This window comes from Sus scrofa, chromosome 7 (genome assembly GCF_054392235.1).
Source record: "Sus scrofa isolate SSC_HxYL_T2T_F1_AM1 chromosome 7, Sscrofa_HxYL_maternal_Yorkshire_Landrace_v2.0, whole genome shotgun sequence".
NCBI classification, from domain to species: Eukaryota; Metazoa; Chordata; class Mammalia; order Artiodactyla; family Suidae; genus Sus; species Sus scrofa.
The window spans coordinates 135,125,526-135,146,491 of record NC_139389.1 but is presented as its reverse complement, the minus strand read 5'-3'; the positions used below and the strand labels follow the sequence as shown (position 1 = coordinate 135,146,491).

Below are 20,966 nucleotides of genomic sequence, written 5' to 3'. Positions count from 1 at the left end.
AGCAGGGGATCCGAGCCTCGTCTGCGACCTACACCACAGCTCACGGCAACGCTGGATCTTTAACCCACTGAGCAAGGCCAGGGATGGAACCCACAACCTCATGGTTCCTAGTCAGATCGTTAACCACTGCGCCACGATGGGAACTCCTCTCTTATTTTCTAAGAGAAATTTTAGAGGCCATCCTTCAGGCAAGCAAGTGGAAAGCAGAAAAAGAGAGGAGAAACATCTTCCGAGGTCCTGCTATCTTTCTGTGGGGAATTGGCCAGAACTAGTCTCCCAGGACACGTGACAGCCCACAGGAGGCAAGGCTGGGAGCTTTGGCCGATGAGCAGCAGCTGGTTCTGGGAAGAGGTGATGGGTGACTCTCACTGCTCTCGTCCTTGTCCACCATGTCTAACCTAGAACTGAATCAGGAGCTAACAGCTGAAAGGCATGCGGGCATGGTATCCGACCTACAAACAGCTCAGAGCTTCTACAAAACATGCAAACAAGATGAACAGCCTTCCTGTCTAGAATCCTGGATCATCCCTAAAGGCAGGAGAGCTTTTAGCTGCAACATAAATGCTTCCTACTGCTGTTGTGGCTTTACAACACTTTCCGTTCTGAGAAGACAGTCGCCCTGACAACTATTCAGGCTTTTTTTTAGGGCCGCGCCTGCAGCATAAGGAGGTTCCCAGGCTAGGGGTAGAACTGGGGCTGTAGCTGCTGGCCTCCGCCACAGCCACAGCAACTTGGGGTCCGAGCTGCATCTTCGACCTACACCACAGCTCATGGCAACACCAGATCCTTAATCCACTTATTGAGGCCCGGGGTCGAACCCACATCCTCATGGATGCTAGCTGGGTTCAATTCTGCTGAGCCATGAAGGGAACTCTTGAGGGTTTTTTTTTGTCTTTTTAGGGCTGCACCTGCGGCATATGGAGATTCCCACACTAGGGGTCTAATAGGAGCTATAGCTGCCAGCCTACGCCACAGCCACAGCCACACAGGATCTGAGCCGTGTCTTCGACCTACACTACAGCTCACGGCAACACCAGATCCTTAACCCACTGAGCGAGGTCAGGGGTTGAACCTGCAACCTTATTGTTCCTAGATGGATTTGTTTCCACCGTGCCACGACGGGAACTCCCTTTTTTTTCTTGAGTTCTTTCTTAATTTCCCTCTGTCGAGCTAACAGAGAAACCCTAATCTCCAGTCCATGATAGCTGGACTTGTAGCTGTAATCTGCATCTCCCAGTTATTCCACAACTGCTACATTAGAGGAGCACCAGATTGGTTATTATACCACCACGGTGCAGGCACTTAGAATGACACTCTGACCATGGCCAGTGGCAGCCTCTGCCCACCCTTCCAACCTCAGCTGTGGCTCCCGATTCCTCTCAGATATGACAACATATAAGCTCCTTCCTTCCTCAGTCTTTTCTCCTTTCGCCCTTCAAGTCTCAGGCAGATTCTCCAACAACCTGACCTCAATGTTTTACATGACAGCAATCTATTCACCTTTTTCCGAGAATGTCTTTCAAATTGCAATGATACATTTTTGTTTACCAGTTTCGTGTCACCTCCTCATCCACAGGGAGCACTCTGTCTCCCTTTCCTACTGTTATCCTTGACTCCAAGCCTGGCACACAACAGGAACTCGTTCATTTGATAAATGCTTCCAAGAAAGTACTAACTATCAAGAAGTGGGGCTTGAGCCAGTCTCCTTACCGTTGTATTCCTTTTTGGTTTTGCTTTTTTTGCTTTTTAGGCCCGCACCCTCGGCATATGGAGGTTCCCAGGATAGGGGTCAAATCGGAGCTGTAGCTGCCAGCCTACACCACAGCCAAAGCAATGCCGGATCCTTAAGCCACTGAGCGAGGCCAGGGATCGAACCCTCATCCTCATGGATACTAGTAGGGTTTGTTAACTGCTAAGCCATGACTGGAACTCCTGTACTTGGCTATTTGAATGTCTTCTTTGGAAAAATGTCTATTCAGATCCTTTGTCCATTTTTCAATTGGATTTTTTTTTTTTTTTTTTTTGTCTTCTTAGGGCCGCACCCACAGCATACGGAAGTTTCCAGGCTAGGGGTCAAATTGGAGCCACAGCCACACAGGATCCGAGCTGCGTCCAGTACCCAGACCACAGCTCACAGCCATGCTGGATCCTTAACCCACTGAAGCCAGGGAATCGAACCCGTGTACTCATGGATACTAGTCGGGTTTGTCACCCCTGAGCCATGTTGGGAACTCCTTTTAATTTTTTCTGGTTTTGCTATTGGGTTGTAGGAGTTCCTTATATATTTTGGATATTATTATTATTATTATTTTGTCTTTTTCAGGGCCGCACCTGAGGCATATGGAGGTTCGCAGGCCATGGGTCTAATAGGAGCTATAGCTGCTGGCCTACACCACAAGCCACAGCGATGTGGGATCCGAGCCACGTCTGTGACCTACACCACAGCTCAGGGCAATTCCTGATCCTTAAGCCACCGAGCAAGGCCAGAGATTGGACCCGAAACCTCATGGTTCCTAGTGGGGTTTGTTAACCAAGGAGCCATGACGGGAATTCTGATATTAATCAAATAAACGTTTGCAAATACTTTCTTCCGTTTTGTAGGCTGCCTTTTCATTCTGTTGACTATTTCTTTTGCTGTGCCAAAGTTATTTGTAGTCTCACTTTTTTTTTCTTCCCACCATACGTGTGGGGTGGAAGTTCCTAGGCCAGGAATCAAACCTGAGCCACAGCAGTGACAACGTGGAATGCCTAAATGCTAGGTTACCAGAGAACTCCTGCAATCCCACTTGATTTATGGTTTTGTTGCTTGGACTTTTCGTGTCACAACCAAAAAAAAAAAAAAAAAAAAAAAATCCTTGCTAAGAACAAAGTCAAGGAGCTTCTTCCCTGTTTTCTTCCAGGTGCTTTATGGTTTCAGGTCTTCCACTTACAGCCTTAATCCATTTGCAGGTCATTTTTGTGGGTGGTATCTATAAGACGGGGGTGCAGTTTCAGTCTGCTACATGGGAATATACAGTTCTCTCAGAATTTAAAGGCCTTGATCCGCTTCCTTCCAGCTTACAGCGATGTGGACGATCTTCTGTTACAGTCCTTTGGGCCCTACTTCCCCCTTGTCTCTCTCTTTAGAGGGAGGGCCACTTCTGCAGCATGTGGAAGTTTCCAGGCCAGGAAGCGATGGCATTGCAGCAACAACGCTGGATCCTTAAGCTACAGGACTACAAGAGAACTCCCCTGTGTGTTTTAAGTTCCGCATGTTTGTGCTTTTCGTTTCTATTTTTATTGGTTCCTATTTTTACTGCTCAATCAGAAAATGCAGCCTGGAAAGACCTCTTAGTCAGGCTTATTAATCATATTAACAGGACCACCGCTCACAGCTGTGCAAGTTATGTGCTGCCCAACCCTGAAGAAATCATTTCTTTTATAGTCACCATAGATTTGAAGAGTTATCACAATAATTTCCTGGCACATAGCTATGATGTATCCTAAGAATGAGATACTTGAAAAAATGCACAGATTTGTAATATGGGTTAGTGGAGTGCTTTTATTAAGATGTACAACGTTTTTTCTCTTCAAAATATATCATGCCTGGCCTGAGAGGGGCAAGTCTCCATTGTTACTCTTGCGTTTCTCTTAATTTAGCTCAGATTCTACCTGTCATGTATTTTGGGGTTCTGTCATTCTACTATTAAAAAATAAAAATTCAGTAACACAGCACAGTAAACCAACTACACTTTAATAAAAATTTTTAAAAAATTAAACAATTTAAAATATGAAAATGAATTTAAAATAACTGCCTTTATATAAAACGGCAATTGTGAAAGGAACAGAATAACCACCTCTGAAGAACAAAGCGTGCGTACATGAAAACTCCGTACTGCAAGTCAGTGGGGAAAGGAGAAGCCAGGCTTTAAGTTGCAACACATAAGAAAAAACATGAAACTGGATTCCTACTTGACAATGCACACAACTTAATCTTTTTTTTTTTTTTTTTTTTTTTTTGGTCTCTTCGTCCTTTTTTAGAGTCGCACCCATGGCATATGGAGGTTCCCAGACTAGGGGTCTAATTGGAGCCACAGCAACACCAGATCTGAGCTGAGTCTGCCACCTACACCACAGCTCACAGCAATGCTGGATCCTTAACCCACAGAGTGAGGGCAGGGGTTGAACCCGAAACCTCATGGTTCCTAGTCAGATTTGTTTCCACTGTGCCAGGATGGGAACTCCACACAACTTAATCTTGTTGCTTAATCCAGGCAGATTAAGGATTATAAAACTTTAAGACAATAGAAAAAATATCTTCATGGCCCAGGCACTGAAGAATTTCTTAAAGAAGACAGAAAAGGTACAAACCATATTAATAAAAAAACCTGATAAATTAGGATGTGTTAAAATTAAGAATCTCTGCTATTCATCAAAAAAGAACAGCAAGAGAATGAAAAGATATACCATCAAACAGAAGAAGTTATCTGCCACATATATCAGTATCCAGAATATATGATCTACAAATGATTAAGAAAAAAAATCCACTGAAACTGAAAAAAAGATCTGAAGAGGCACTTCAAAGAAGAAATAAAAGCCAATAAAAATATGAAAAGATGTGATAATCATCAGTAATCACAGAAGTATAAAAAGAAAACCACAATGAAATATTTTTGTATCCACCAAATAGGCAAGAATTAAAAAAATCAGGCAAAATCAAATTCTGATGAGGAGGTGACATGAACTGAGCCTTATACTCTCCTGGTAGGAATATAAATTAGCACAACTGCCTGGGAAACAAGTGGCTTCCCTAACACACGAGGATGTACCTGCCCTGTGAAGAGTAAGTCTGCTACTGGATATATATCCTTCAGAAACTCTCACACGACCACACCAGGACACACACAGGACAATGCACAGCAGTGTCTGTGGTACCAACAGCTATAAGCAATCCAAATGTCTGCGAATCAGATAACGGATAAATAAATCATGGAAGAGTCATATAATGGGGTACTACATAATCATGAAAATAAGCACAGTAGTGAAAATGAATTACATCTAAATATATCAACATGGAATATAATTTGGGCAAAAGAAGGCAAGTAGGAGAAGGATTCTATTGATACGATTCCATTTATGTAGTGTTTAAAACCTTTACACTATACCGATGAGGGACAACTGAGAAAACAGTGGTCACCTTGGTAGGAACAAGGGAGGTCAGGGTGCAGAAAACGACATTGTGACTGATGTAAAGACTACTGATGAACAACTTCTTTTTTTTTTTTTTTTTTTTTGGTCTTTTTAGGGCTGCACCCTTGACACATGGAGGTTTCCAGGCTAGGGGCAGCCACTGGCCTACGCCACAGCCATGGCAACGTGGGATCTGAGCCGCATCTGCGACCTACACCACAGCTCATGGCAACGCCAGATTGTTAACCCACTGAGCAAGGGCAGGGACCGAACCTGCAACCTCATGGTTCCTAGTCGGATTCGTCGTTAACCACTGTGCCACGACGGGAACTCCTGATGCACTTTTTGAATCAAATTTCCTATATATATTTATACAACAAACAAGTTGCATTCTTTCTGTACATAAGGCATTTAATAAAAATTGAAATTTAAATAACTGCTTAGATTTAGCTGATTAATAAAATTAAGCAGTTTTTAAAAATTTTAGGTTCCCCTAGCCTGGGAACCTCCATATGCCGTGGGAGCGGCCCAAGAAATGGCAAAAAGACAAAAAATAAAAAAAAAAATAAAAAAAAATTTAGGTAAAAGTGGAACAATGTACACTTTTATGATCAAATATTTCAAAGACAAATTATCCTACCCCTCAAAACCTAATGTTCTGGTGGTGGTCAAGATTCCTGGAATCAGGGAAATACGAGAAAATATTAGTTTAGTATTAAAAGGCTATCTGAAGTTAGGGCTTTAAGTTCTAATGTTAGTTCAGCTGCTATCTTGCTGGATGACTGAACAAACTACAAAATCCTAGAAAGCTTCAATCAGCTCATCTGTAAAACATAAATAAGAACAGTTATGTTACAGGGTTGCCATGGAAAAAGGCAACGAATGAAGCAGATAACGTAGAGTCATTTAGAATTTGAACCCTGGAGCATTCTACCTGGCCCCACCTAGCCCCAGCACTCACTCACTGTCTGAGTCTAGGCAACATGACCTCCAGGGATAAAGAAACCTGATGTGTAGAGATCTTGGAACATGCCTGGCACACAATAAGTGACATGTGGTGGGATTCTTGTTGTTGCCGTTATTATGATTCTCTCCCAAAGGTCTAGTTTCTGTCCATTTTTCTGTAAAATGGATCCATGCTAGGCTTTAATTCATGTAACTCGTTCTTGGAGTTTCCTTTGTGGCGCAGCTAGGAACCATGAGGTTGTGGGTTCAATTCCTGGCCTCACTCAATAGGTTAAGGATCCATCTGACTAGGAACCATGAGGCTGTGGGTTCCATCCCTGGCCTCGCTCAATGGGTTAAGGATCCAGGGTTGCCATGAGCTGTGGTGTAGGTCGCAGACACGGCTTGGATCTGGCATTGCTGTGGCTGTGGTGCAGGCCAGCAGCAAGAGCTCCGATTAGACCCCTAGCCAGGGAACCTCCATACGCTGCAGGTGCGGCCCTAAAAAAAGACAAAGACCAAAAAACAAAAAACAAAACCTTGGCTTTTCAGTGACTTTTCTAAAATAGCATAAGGAACCGTTGGTATAATTAGAACTAAACTCTGGAGTTCCTGCTGTGGCACAACGGGATTGGCAGTGTCTCTACAGACGCACGGCGCAGGTTCAATCCCTAGCCCAAAACGGGAGATCCAGCATTGCTGCAGTTGCACCATAGGTCGCAACTGTGGCCTGGATCTGATCCCTGGCCTGGGACATCCATATGCCGTGGGGCAGGCAAAAAAGAAAAACGGAAAATTCTAATATTCTCAATTCATAATCTACTTTTCTGCCAAAACAAAAGTCTGGCAATAAATTAAAAATTCTACCTTAAAAGCAGTATAGCAACACTAAAGCTCTATTTTCTCCCACTTCTCTTACCATTTTTGAAATCTAACAATATACTTTTTTTCCCTTGTCTTTTTAGTGCTGCACCTGCGGCATATGGAAATTCCCAGGCTTGAGGTCGAATTGGAGCTGCAGCTGCCCACCTACACCACAGCCACAGCAACATCAGATCTGAGTTGCATCTGTGACCTACACTACTGCTCATGGTAATGCTGGATTCTTAAGCCACTGAGTGAGGCCAGGGTTTGCACCTGCATTCTCATGTATACTGGTTGGGTTCGTTACCACTGAACTACAATAGGAACTCCTTATACATATACTTTTATTCTCAATATTTTAAATATGTATAGTAAAGAAGGGTTTGATGGAGTTCCCTTGTGATGCAGTGGGCTAATGATCTGGCATTGTCACCGCAGCAGCCCAGGTTCAATCCCTGAACCAGGAACTTACAAATGAGCCCCCCCACCACCAAAAAAAAGAAAGAAAAATGTTTGTCTTAGATTTCATTTGCTGTATCCTATTTGTATTAGTTTACCAGATCCATTACTCAAATCTGAATGCAGATGCTGGACTGTAAATAATAGTCAGGATTCAAGTATTTTTTGATTTTCTCTTCGATGCCTTCAGTGATCCAAGAGTTGTTTAGTAGCATATTATTTAGCCTCCATGTGTTTGTGTTTTTTGCAGTTTTTTCTTGTAGCTGATTCCTAGTCTCATACTGCTGTGGTCAGAAAAGACACATGATAGGATTTGAAATTTTTTTTTTTGTCTTTTTGCCATTTTCTTGGGCCATTCCTGCGGCATATGGAGGTTCCCAGGCTAGGGGTCCAATTGGAGCCATAGCCACCAGCCTACGCCAGAGCCACAGCAATGCGGGATCCGAGTCGCGTCTGCGACGTACACCACAGCTCACGGCGATACCAGATCCTTAACCCACTGAGCGAGGCCAGGGATCGAACCCGAAACCCCATGGTTCCTAGTCAGATTTGTTAACCACTGAGCCATGATGGGAACTCCAGGATTTGAATTTTCTTAAATTTGCCAAGGATTGTTTTGTGGCCTTCCATGTGACCTATCCTGATGACTGTTCCATGTGCACTTGAAAAGAATGTGTATTCTGCTGCTTTTGGATGGAGTGCTCTGAAGAATCAATGTTGCCAAAAATGTCCAGACTGCCCAAGGCAATCTACAGATTCAATGAAATCCCTATATGAAATACCAATGGCATTTTTCTTTTCTTCTGTCGTTTTTATGGAGGTTCCCAGGCCAGGGTCAAATAGGACTTGTAGCTGCTGGCCTATGCCACAGCCACAGCCACATGGGATCTGAGCCATGTCTGTGACCTATACCACAGCTCACAGCAATGCTGGATCCACTTAACCCACAAAGCAAGGCCAGGGATCGAACCCGGGTCCTCATGGATGCAAGTCAGATTCGTTTCCACTTAAGCCATGACGCGAACTCCCCAATGGCATTTTTCAAAGAATTAGAACAAATAATTTTAAAATTTATAGGGAAACACAAAAAACCCCAAATAGCCAAAACAATCTTGAGGAAGAAGAACAGCTGGAGGAATCACATCCCCTATACAGCTGTAGTCATAAAAACAGCAAAATAGTGGGGGCGGCCCTAGAAAAGGCAAAAAACAACAACAACAACAACAACAACAAAACCCCCAAACAAAACAAAAAACCCAGCAAAATAGACTCACAGAAAAATGGAACAAGATAAGAGTGCCCAGGAGTTCCCCTTGTGGCTCAACAGAAACGAATCTGACTAGCATCCATGAAGAAAGACGAGGGTTCAATCCCTGGCCTCACTCAGTGGGTTAAGGATCTGGTGTTGCTGTGAGCTGTGATGTAGGCTGCAGACATGGCTCAGACCTGGCGTTGCTGTGGCAGTAGCGTAGGCTGGTGGCTTCAGCTCTGGTTCAACCCCTAGCCTAGGAACCTCCATGTGCCTCGGGTGTTGTGGCTCTGGCATAGGCTGGCGGTTACAGCTAAAAAGACCAAAAAAAAAAGATAGCAAAGAAATAAACCCACACACCTATGGCCAATTAATGTTCAACAAAGGGGGCAAGAACGTACATTAGAGGAGTTTCCCTTGCGGTGCAGTGGGTTGAGGATCCAGCATCACTGCAGCAGCTTTGGTCATTGCTGTGGCTTGGGTTTGATCCCTGGCCTGCAAATTTCTACATGCTGTAGGCACAGCCAAAAAAAAAAAAAAAAAAAAGTACACAACAGAAAAAAGACAGTCTCTTCAATAAGTGGGGCTGAGGAAACTGGACTGCTACACGTAGAAGAATGACATTAGAACGTTCTCTAACACCAAATACAAAAATAAAATAAAAATGGATTAAAGACCTAAATGTAAGACTGGATACTATAAAACTCCTGGAGAAAAATATAGGTATAACACTCATTGACATTAACCACAGCAATATTTTTTGGATCCATCTCCTAAAGGAAATAAAAGCAAAAATAAACAAATAGGACCTAATTAAACTTTAAAGTTTTTGCACAGCAAAGAAACCATCCAGAAAATGAAAAGACAACCTAATGAATGGGAGAAAACATTTGTAAATAATATGACTGATACGGAAAATTAGCATCTAATAAACAGCTTGTACAACCCAACATCAAACAACCTGATATAAAAATGAGCATAAGACGAGTTCCCATCGTGGCTCAGTGGTTAATGAATCCAACTAGGAACCATGAGGCTGCAGGTTCAATCCCTGGCCTTGCTCAGTGGGTTAAGGATCCAGCGTTACTGTGAGCTGTGGTGTAGGTCGCAGACGAGGCTCGGATTTTGCGTTGTTGTGGCTCTGGCGTAGGCTGGCGGTTACAGCTCCGACTGGACCCCTAGCCTGGGAATCTCCATATGCCGCGGGAGCAGCCCTAGAAAAGGCAAAAAAGAAAAAAAAAGACAAAACAAAACAAAAAAGCATAAGAACTGAATAGACACTTTCGCAAAAGGAAATGCAGTGACCATCAGGCACATGAAAAGATGCTCAACATTGCTCATCATCAGAGAAATGCAAATCAAAACCTCAATGAGGTATCACCTCACACCTATCAGAATGGCTATCACCTAAAAGAACACAAAGAACAAATTTTGGTGAGGATGTGGAGAATGGGTAACCCTCCTACACTGTTGGTGGGACTGTAACTTGGTACAATGACTATGGAAAACAGTATGGAGGCTCCTCAGGAAACTAAATATAGAACTACCATATGGAGTTCCCGTCGTGGCGCAGTGGTTAAGGAATCCGACTAGGAACCATGAGGTTGCGGGTTCGGTCCCTGCCCTTGCTCAGTGGGTTAACGATCCGGCGTTGCCATGAGCTGTGGTGTAGGTTGCAGACGCGGCTCAGATCCTGCGTTGCTGTGGCTCTGGCGTAGGCTGGTGGCTACAGCTCCGATTCGACCCCTAGCCTGGGAACCTCCATACGCTGCAGGAGCGGCCCAAGAAATAGCAAAAAGACCAAAAAAAAAAGAAAAAGAACTACCATATGACCCAGCAATCCCACTCCTGGGATATATCCAGACAAAACTATAATTCAAAAAGATACTACACCAGAAACTGACACAATATTTTAATTCAAAAAGAGACATGCAGTCTATGTTCACAGCAGCTAAGAAAAAGAGGCAACCTAAATGTCCATCGACAGGAATGGGTTAAGATGTGGTATATATGTTGGAATACTACTCAGCCATAAAAAAGAACAAAACAATGCTATTTGCAGCAACGTGGATGCAACTAGAGATTCTCATACCAAGTGAGGTCAGTCAGAAAGAGGAAGACAAATACCATATGGTATCACTTATGTGGAATCTAAAATATAGCACAAATGAACCTATCTACAAAACAGACTCACAGACATACAGAACAGATTTGTGGTTGCCAAGGGGGAGGGAGGAAGGACTAGGAGTTTGGTGCAAACTATTACATTTAGAATGGATAAGCAATGGGGTCCTACTGTGTAGCACAGGGAAGTATATCCAATGTCTTGGATAGACCATGATGGACTATAAGAACACACACGTATGACTGGGTCACTCTGTTGTACTGCAGAAAATGGCACAGTGTAAATCAACCATACTTAAAAAAAAAAAAAAAAAAAAGGTGTCTGGGGGGGGAGAATGATGCTTGAATCTTACTGAAAAAATGCTTTACTGGGTCAGGAGGATCAACCAAAGGATGGGATTCCCCCTTGAGGGGCCTTGTTGGATATTTTAACTGAATGAAGACGACTTCTTTATCCAATTTATACAGAACCAAAGTAGAAGTGATTGCACAAAAGAAGCACAAAAGATTCTTTTTTCAAAAATACCCCCCCCACTGGAATTACAGCAGGAAACCAATTAAACAGTCTTTAGCAAGAATCAAATTCAGGAGTTCCTGAGGTCGAGCAGTGGGTTAGGAATCCAACTGCAGTGGCCTGAGTTGCTGTGGAGGCATGGGTTTGATCTCCTGCCAGAGGCACTGGGTTAAAGGATCCAGCATTGTTGTAGCTGCGGCTCAGATTCAATCCCTGGCCCTAGGGACTTCTACATGCTGTAGGCATGGCCATTAAAAAAAGAAAATAAAAATCAAATAAATTCAGTTAAGAGAAAAATCAATTACAGACATGGAATAAACTAGGCCTGTGTTGAAGATGAGTCCTGCATCTGGCCCAAGAGATTGAGTATTTATTCTGGAGAAGGGACCAAGAAGACCCCAGACAGCTGCAGGATTGGTAGATTTAGCTTTCATACCTCCAATATGACAGAATAGAGAACAGTGTTGCAGAAGTTTCTAGAAGACAGATGGTAGTGAAACCATAAAAGAAAAAGAAATCTGTCTAATAATGAGAATAGTCCACTATACAATGACATAGGACTGGAGTTCCTGCACATGGCATAGCAGGTTAAGGGTCTGGCATGGTTGGTACCTGTGGTGGAGGTCATAGCTGTGGCTTAGATTCAGTCCCTGGCTTGGGAACGTCCATTTGCCACGAGTGTGAACAAACAAACAAACAAAAAGACAAAGGACACAGGAAAGAGTGTGCTGCCATCCCTATTTTTGTTTAAAGTTGGCTAACTAGGAGTTCCCGATGTGACTCAGTGGTTAACAAATCCGACTAGGAACCATGAGGTTGCGGGTTCAATCACTGGCCTTGCTGAGTGGATTAAGGATCCAGCACTGCTGTGAGCTGTGGTGTAGGTTGCAGACGCAGCTCAGATCTAGCATGGGCTGTGGCTGTGGCGTAGGCTGGCGGCTATAGCTCTGATTAGACCCCTAGCCTGGGAACCTCCATACGCCACAGGTGTGGCCCTAGAAAGACCAAAAAAGACAAAAAAAAAAGCTGGCTAACTAGCTATCATAAACACATTTTGAAAAACCATTTATTTTATTACATGTTACACATTTCTTGTTTCTAATTAAATGGGTCCAATTTACTGTTTAAACTGATAGTGTCACAGTACGGTGACAAGTTTTTGCCAACAAGAAGATTATTATTACTTTTTCTTTTCAGGGCTGCACCCGTGGTACATGGAAGTTCCTGAGCTAGGAAATGCACATATTCCTTGCAATACTATCTCCTTACACCTTGCGTTTAAAAATGTACATTTTATTATTACGCAGGTATGGTGAGCCAAGATATCAGAAGACTGCCACTAAAAAGACCCACGGTTCCCAAGAGAAGGGGGCACACAGTGCCATGCAGGGCCGCATGAGAGCACCAGGATGGGTCAAGAAAGCACAAGGAGCAAGGGTTTGAAAGCATGGGAAAGAGTTCCCCTGGTTTCCACAGGAAATGCAAGTCCAGGCAGGATAGGCAGGCCGAGTCCTGGTTTATTTAAAGAATTTCAGCAGGCTCTGGGGTGTAACAATGGTTTCTAGATGTCTGGTAGACCCTCAGCTCTGGAATGCTGAGGACAGAGAACTACTGCCTCCTGGCGCCGAAGAGCCAGGAAGAGGAGATGGTTCAGAGTAGGGGCTTGGCGTTGGCTCGTCTGCACCCGAACAGTGCACTCACAGGGCAGCAGTTCAGTTTCCAGAAATCAGCCAGCCCTGGGGAGTAGTCTCTCCCAGGTTAGCAAGGCCTCAGATGCCAGGGCATTAAGAACACAGAAAGTAAGAAAATACAGCTAATACTAATACTTCTAACTGTATTCTTCTTAATGGCACTGACATGACATTATGTGTTTACTGCTGCTCCTCCACTATGATGTCAATTCCAGAAAAACAGGAACTCCATTTTATTTCAATGTCGTACCCACAATGCTTAGAACAGTGCCTGGCTTACAACAGGTATTTAATCATAAGTGAGTGTTACATGAAAACCTGAATAAAAACTTGCACAAAAACGTGACTTAACGGAAGTTTGCAAGGGGAGGTGGGGTATAAAGACCTACTTCTCTTTAAGTGCTTGAAACAGTCCCTCAGACTTGCAACTATTTCCTGGCGTCTTCCTAGCTACTACAAAGAAAGGCCTCAGGTGGATCCCCATCTCAATTAGGGAAATTTAACTAATTACAGTAAGGTGCCACAACGAAGTAGAAAGAGCATGTACTCTGGAGTCGGATTAAGATTTACATCTTTGCTCCATTCTGTACTAACTAGAAAGCTTGACTACATGGCCTTCTCAGAGTCTATCTCCTCCCTGGAAAATCAAGATGGTATTACTCCCTACGAGAGCATGAAGATGAAAAGACATCTGTCAGACGAGCTAGTGTGAAACGCCTACTGTGTAATAAGCACATGGGAAGCACATGCTCTAGTATCTAATGCCAAGGAATTCCTATTTAGCCAACACACCTAGGACACTGCTTACTGCAAGTGGTCTATTATCTGAACTGTGGGGAACATGTTTTCATTTAGAGTTAATTAATGCCAGAATCAGTGCTAACTACACCCATCATAAAAATGACTGCCCAAGTAATCTATCACTTATTAGCAAGGGGAATTTGGGCAGGTTACTTTATCTCCTTGGCCTTTCTTTCCCAAATGACAGAACTTACCTCGTGAAGTTGTCCGACAATGAGCTATCTGGAGATGGGACATTCAGGAATTAAGCAGGTTTAGATGAGGTCATCAGGGTAGGTCATGATGGTGGGATTAGTGCCATTATAAGAAGAGACATCCAAGAGCAGGCACATAGGATCAAACACCCACTCCCCCCTCTGCTGTGAAGACACAGTGAGATGGCAGCCCTCCGCAAGCCCCAAAGAGAGCGCTCACCAGAACCTGACCATGCTGGTACCTTGATCCTGGACGGCTCCCAGCCTCTTGAATGGTGTGAAATATATGTTGTTAAAGCCACCCATGGCCACCTACCATATTTTATTATAGCAGCTTGAGCAAACTAATACAATGAGCTAACACAGTTACCAACATATGCTAAACGTGAAAACATTAGTGATTATCAGAAGTACTCTACTACAATTAAGTCCTTCAAGAGAGACCTACCATTCTATATATGTATATATGTATGTGTACGCATGTGTATACATACATACACACATTTTTGGCCACCCCACGGCATATGGAGCTCCTAGGCCAGCAAACGAAGGTCATAGCTGTGGCCTAAGCCACAGCTGTGGCCACACCAGATCCCTAACCCACTGTGCCGGGCATCAAACCTATGTCTCAGCAGCTCCCAAGATGCAGCCATTCCCATTGCACCACAGTGGGAGCTCCCTACCATTCAATTCTTAAGCTTTATTTATTTTCTGAGGGTAAAATTAAAAACAAAAAACATCACCCACTCCACTAAAACCAAGCAAACAAAAAACTAATATGCAGGGAGTTCCCTGGTGGTGCAGTAAGGTAAGGATCCAGCGTTGTCACTGCAGTGGCTCAGGTTGCTGCTGTGGCGTGGATTCATTCCCTGGCCTGGGAACTGCCACATGCCGTGGGTGTGGCCAGTAAAACCCCACTAATACTCAACAGGACACACACTAAATACAACTAGGTCCTGACCATGTGCCCAGGGACTATACTCAGCTCTCTTAAGGTCCCTCCCTCATGTATTATTCAATTCTCACTCCAGCCCTGGAGGTACTGTTTTTGTTCCTACTTTACAAACAGGGAAACTACGATACAGGGAGGCGTCTTGTCTGTCCCACAGCTGGGCTAGGCCGGAGCCCAGAGCTGAGCCCATGAAGTTTTGCTCCCTGTGTTCCTAACCATTACTCTCTACTCCCTCTTCCTGTGAGCACTCTACTCCAAGATTCAAAAAGAATGCTAATAACTTTAGATAGGTTACACTTGGTATCCTGGCATATCTTAATAAAGTCTAGTATTTCTGAGTAGGTAAACACAACTTTAAAAACAGGAGCCATGACCTGCTTCTTAATGACAGACTCAGATTTAATAAAATAAGACCCAGCAAGATTACCTGCACATAACCAAATCAAAGCTAAAAATGACTTTGTAAAACCAAGAAGACTAATAGTTTCAAAATTCCTGCTGTTTTCAACACAATTATAGAAACACAATATTACAAAGTTCTTTAAAGACTGACCTAAAAGACATTTATGAACAGAAAATGTCTCAGGAATAGTATGCAGAAATTGAGAAGTACAAAAACAATGGAGAAATGACTTACTAGAATTTAACATTTAGTATCATTTATTTATATGTAAATTAATATAATATATAACAAACATAATTTATATTATATAAAATATATTAAAATATATAACATTTATTAACAAGATAAAATGAACTTGTTAGTGAAAATAACAAGTTTACAAATATGCCGTCAACTCAGATTTACTTATATGTCTTTACTAAATGTACATGATTTAATGTGTAATAAGCCAGGATACTGCAAATATTTTGAAATAGACAGTTTTAACACCTGTGGTCAAGCACTGCTATTCAGTCCACAGTTTTTAGTAGTGGCAGTACAAAGAGATTACATATTGTCATTGTTGATGACAGAAATGTTCCTTAATATAAATCTTAGCTCCTAAGGCCATGCGCTAAACCCCAAAGTTTAAAATCACAATATAAAAACTGTTCCCAGGAGTGTCCATTGTGGCTCAAAGGAAACGAATCTGACTAGTATCCATGAGGACGCAGGTTCGATCCCTGGCCCCGCCCAGTGGGTTAAGGATCTGCAGTTGCCATGAGCTATGGTGTGGGCTGGGATCCTGTGTTGCTGTGGCTGTGGTGTAGGCCAGCGGCTATAGTTCCGATTGGACCCCTAGCCTGGGAACCTCCATATGCCCTGGGGGAGGCCTAAAAAGAGAAGACAAAAACAAAAACACTGTTCCCAATGCCAGTGTGATGCAACTGTGACTGGTGCTGAGGAAGAAAAAAAATTCTAAGAACCAACTATTCCAAAGGCAAAAGATGCCAGATATACTTCACTCTGCTATTACTTTTCCATGGAAAAGGAACTTAGCAAAGAAAAATCTGAAAGAAATAGTTATAGAATGCTTCTAATTTATAAGAAATGAACACATGATTTAAAAGTGTCCTATAGGAGTTCCCATCGTGGCTCAGTGGAAATGAATCCAACTAGGAACTATGAGGTTGCAGGTTCAATCCCTGGCCTTGCTCAGTGGATTAAGGATCCGGCGTTGCTGTGAGCTGTGGTGCAGATCACAGACACGGCTCAGGTCCCGCGCTGCTGCGGCGTAGGCTGGTGGCTATAGCTCCGATTAGACCCCTAGCCTGCGAACCTCCATATGCCACAGAAGCAGCCCTAGAAAAGGCAAAAAGGCAGACACACACACACACACAAAAAGATGTCCTATAAATGGAAAACATTATACTTATCAAACTACTTAACTGAGACAGATGTGTCTTTAGCATCAATCTTTTGTGGATGGTTCATACTTGAACTATACCACAAACAAAGCTTAGAGTCTTACTTATGTGCCGCAATTAATCGTGATGCGAATGGGCACAATCACCCCATCCGGCTGACAGACAACTTCCATGTACTAAACTGATAATGATGTGACAAATACAAGTTTGTAATAATAATAAAAAAGAACTGTGGCAATTAAAAATTATAACCAAAAATGAAAAAAGCAACCAAAAATTTTAACACAATTTCAAGACAACACTACAATAAAATTCCTAGAAAACTGCTAGAATTCCAGTTATCTACTGGTACAAATGAATAAAGATTTAGCATCATCAGATGAACTAAATTCTGCAAATTTTTTATATGTTAATTTTAGTTTTGAATACCAAACTTTAGGAACTCCTAACTTGTTAGTATCAAGTCCTTAGATATACGAAGAAATGAAACTTAAGGAAATGCATACAATTTCATCTTCAGAACAAAGGACTGTAATTTTCTGACCTTCCCAGGGCCACCCTGAGAACCCCTGAGGGCCCAACATGCCCTAGAACCACTTGTTTAAATAACATTTTCATTGTAAGATAAAGTCTCTCTCCCTCCCTATTTCTCTGTCACACACACACAGCTTTAAAATTATGATAAAAATGGGAGCTCCCATCGTGGTGCAGCAGAAACAAATCTGACTAGGAACCATGAGGTTGTGGGTTTGCATGGTTCGATCCCTGGCCTCGCTCAACGAATTAAGGATCTGGCGTTGTCATGAGCTGTGGTGTAGTTCGCAGATGCAGCTCAGATCCTGCACTGTTGTGGCTGTGGTGCAGGCTAGCAGCTGTAGCCCCGATTGGACCCCCAGCCTGGGAATCTCCATATGCCATGGGTGCAGCCCTAAAAAGCAATTAAAAAAATAAAAAGGAAAATAACCATTAGAAATACATCAGGAATGTACATAGGGCATTACACTTAAAATACCTTACATATACTTGCTTTGCAGTTTACAAAGTTCTTTTATATGTATTATTTCATTAATATATCCATCATGGGAAGATTAAATCTCCATTTACGTATTTTTAGTGGACAGAGAGTTGACATAACACATTAGATTAGTTTCGGCTGTAAAGCACAGTGATCTGACAATGAAATACATCGCGAAATGATCACCACGACAAGTCCAATAACCTGTTACCATGCCGAATTATCACAGTGTTACTGACTACATCCCCATGACCTGCTTACTTTACAACTGCACATTTGTATCTCTCAATCCCCTTTACCTATTTCACTCAACCCCCTTTGGCAACCAACAGTTTTGTTCTCTTTGTAAGTTTGTTTGTATTTTATTTTGTCTATTTGTTTTTTAGATTCCACATACCAGTGAAATCATGTAGTACTTGTCTTTCTGACTTATTCCTCTTAGTGAACTTATTCCCATTTCTAAAGATGAGAAACTCAAGGTGCAGAAAGTTACGTGACTTGCTCAACGTCAAGTTAGACATTCAGCCAAGTGGCAGTATTCTTATTTCATGGTTTCTGTACCTCCAACTACCATGAGCTGAAATACGTAAAAATGCTTTGCAAAACTAAAAAGCACCAGAAGGCTCTTACTATGAAGACCATTCATCATTCACTGATGTACCAATGCAATACCTATGACCAGGCCCTCCCTACCTGAGCAACTGAATCACCCCCACAGGGCAGTCACCAGGACGTTGATTTTAACACGCTCCAGGGTTGAGAACTTCTAGTCTACATCAGTTAATACAAATGGCAACATACACTACCTACATGCCTTCAACTACGGTATTCTCCTTTTACATGAACTAATCATCACTCCTCAGTCATATTATGGTAGTTTAATAAAGCCAAAGTGCTGACTTTAAATACTCAGTATTAGCTCTAAGAAAGATGCATCACTTTGCCTAAGACTAATTACATGAAGACATGTTGTCTTTTTTACCATTCTAGTCAATATTTAGAATACTCGACTTAAAAGTACACCCTTCAGTTTAGGCTATCTAGAACATTTAAAAATCCTATCTTCAACTGAAAGGAAAAAATCCAACACTACTACAATACCACATGTAAACAATATTAAACTTAAACTGCATGCATTTGAGGAAGAGCAAGTTTTACTGTACTAAACACAACAAATACAGACAATAGTAGAGGTAAATGAGGGACAAATTAGATGCAATTAACACTGAAAATCACTGAAAAAATACTGGACACTGGACCAATCTTACCTTTTGTAGACTTGTTGGATTCAACTGAGTTTTGTCAATTATTTTTATTGCAACCTAGAAAAAGATAAATTAATAAATACTTATGGATTTTAAGAATTTGGGAGATCCCATTGTGGCTTAGTGGAAATGAATCCACTGCGGAACCTAGTATCCACAAGGACACAGGTTCAATCCCCGGCCTTGCTCAGTGGGTTAAGGATCAGGCATTGCCTTGAGCTGTGAGCTGTGGTGTAGGTCGCAGACGCAGCTACGATCCCACGTTGCCATGGCTGTGGCTGGCAACAGAATGGCATAATTTCATCTCAGTGTCCCTCAAAGGGCAAAGAGAGGTTTGGAAAATAGGTTCTCAGGAAATGGCTGCTGAAAAAAAAATGCTTCTGTTTCACAATCACATCTTTTTTTCCCCCCATGGCAGGAGGAAGTTCCCAGGCCAGGGAGGGAATCCCAGCCACAGCAGGAGCTCAGGTCCCAGCAGTCCCAGCTGCCAGGCCACTGGGGAACTTCACAGTCACACCGGTTCAGTGCTTCGAGCACTTATGATAATGTAAATGCACTTTCACAGCCGTTAGCTCACCGACCTCACCACGCTCAGCGGAAAAGCACTATAGCTCTGATGCGACCCCTAGCTTGGGAACCTCCATATACCGCAAATGTAGCCCTAAAAAGACCAAAAAAAAAAAAAAGAATTTGGTAATTATAGACTAACTGGTAATACTTTATAAATGACCAGACATGTAGCATTGTTGAAAAGCAAGCAAGTAAACAAACCCTGAAACTTAAAATTCAACTAGTTACAATAATACTTGACATTTTATAAATATTTTACAATTGATAAGAGAAGCTTCATGCAAATAAGGTCTATCTTAAAAAAGAAAAATTTAAGTTTTACTAATATTTACTAAGTAGACTGCACCTACATCCTCACCTACTAAGTTTGTCTTTTTGGGGAGAGGGTGGAGAGGGCTGCACCCAAGACATGCAGAAGTTCCCAGGCCAGGGATCAAACCTGTGCCATAGCAGCGACAATGCTGGATCCCTAACCACTAGACCACCAGGGAACTCCACTTTTTCTTGCTTAAAGGTGAACTATGGATATCCAGAACTAGAAACCATGACCATCATGAAGGGGGCTGGGGGTAATGACAGGGACAGAAGGGAACTGAAGTGAAGACAGAGCTTTGCCATGAACTGCGGAACATAACTAACCCAGCCTTGCACCTCACGTCCAGAACCACAAATGATCTGGCCCTCTACCGGTAAAACTGTGTTCCTACCGTGTGTCCTTCAGAACAGAGACCCAGTAAGCACACTGAAGAAAGGGACTGTGGTCAAAATCTGGGGAAAGCATTCAAAGATTTTTTTCAATGATTCTTTTGTTTTATTGTTTTTGTTTCATATATGATTTTTATTTTTTCCATTATATTTGATTTACAGTGTTCTGTCAATTTCTACTGTACAGCAAAGTGATCCAGTCAGACACACATATATGTTCTTTTCCTCACATTACCCTCCATCATGTTTCATTACAAGTGACTAGCCATAGTTCCCTGTGCTATACAGCAGGATTTTTTTTCAGTGATTCTCATACTTTTTGGACCCTTTTACATTAAAGAATATAAAGAATATAATGACCTCAAATATGGTTATATCTATCAATATTCACCACATTACAAATGAAAACTGAGAAAGTGTAAATATAAGCACTGAATTAAGTTTGCTTATGGAAACACAAAAGACCCGACTAGACGAGCAATATTCAAAAGACAAACGGAAATGGAGGACTCAGGCTTCCTGACTTCAGACAATACTACAAAGCTACAGTTATCAAAACAATATGGTACTGGCACAAAAACAGAAAAACAGATCAATGAAATAGAATAGAAAGGCCAGAAATAAACTCAAGCAACTATGG

The 20,966-nt window shown here is 42.3% G+C and overlaps 1 protein-coding gene across 25 annotated transcripts in view; it reads right to left on the bottom strand.

Annotated features, from left to right (window-relative positions):
• The window catches only part of MARK3 (microtubule affinity regulating kinase 3), a 110,588-nt gene that overhangs the window by 49,206 nt on the left and 40,416 nt on the right, over positions 1 to 20,966 (bottom strand). For all 25 annotated transcript variants that reach the window (XR_014811382.1, XR_014811381.1, XR_014811384.1 and 22 more), the window contains one exon: positions 19,055 to 19,108. Coding sequence is in view for 16 of the 25 variants with exons in the window: in XM_021081588.2 (XP_020937247.2) it covers positions 19,055 to 19,108 (54 nt within the window). In the remaining 9 variants the exon portion in view is untranslated. The remainder of the gene's footprint in view (positions 1 to 19,054; positions 19,109 to 20,966) is intronic.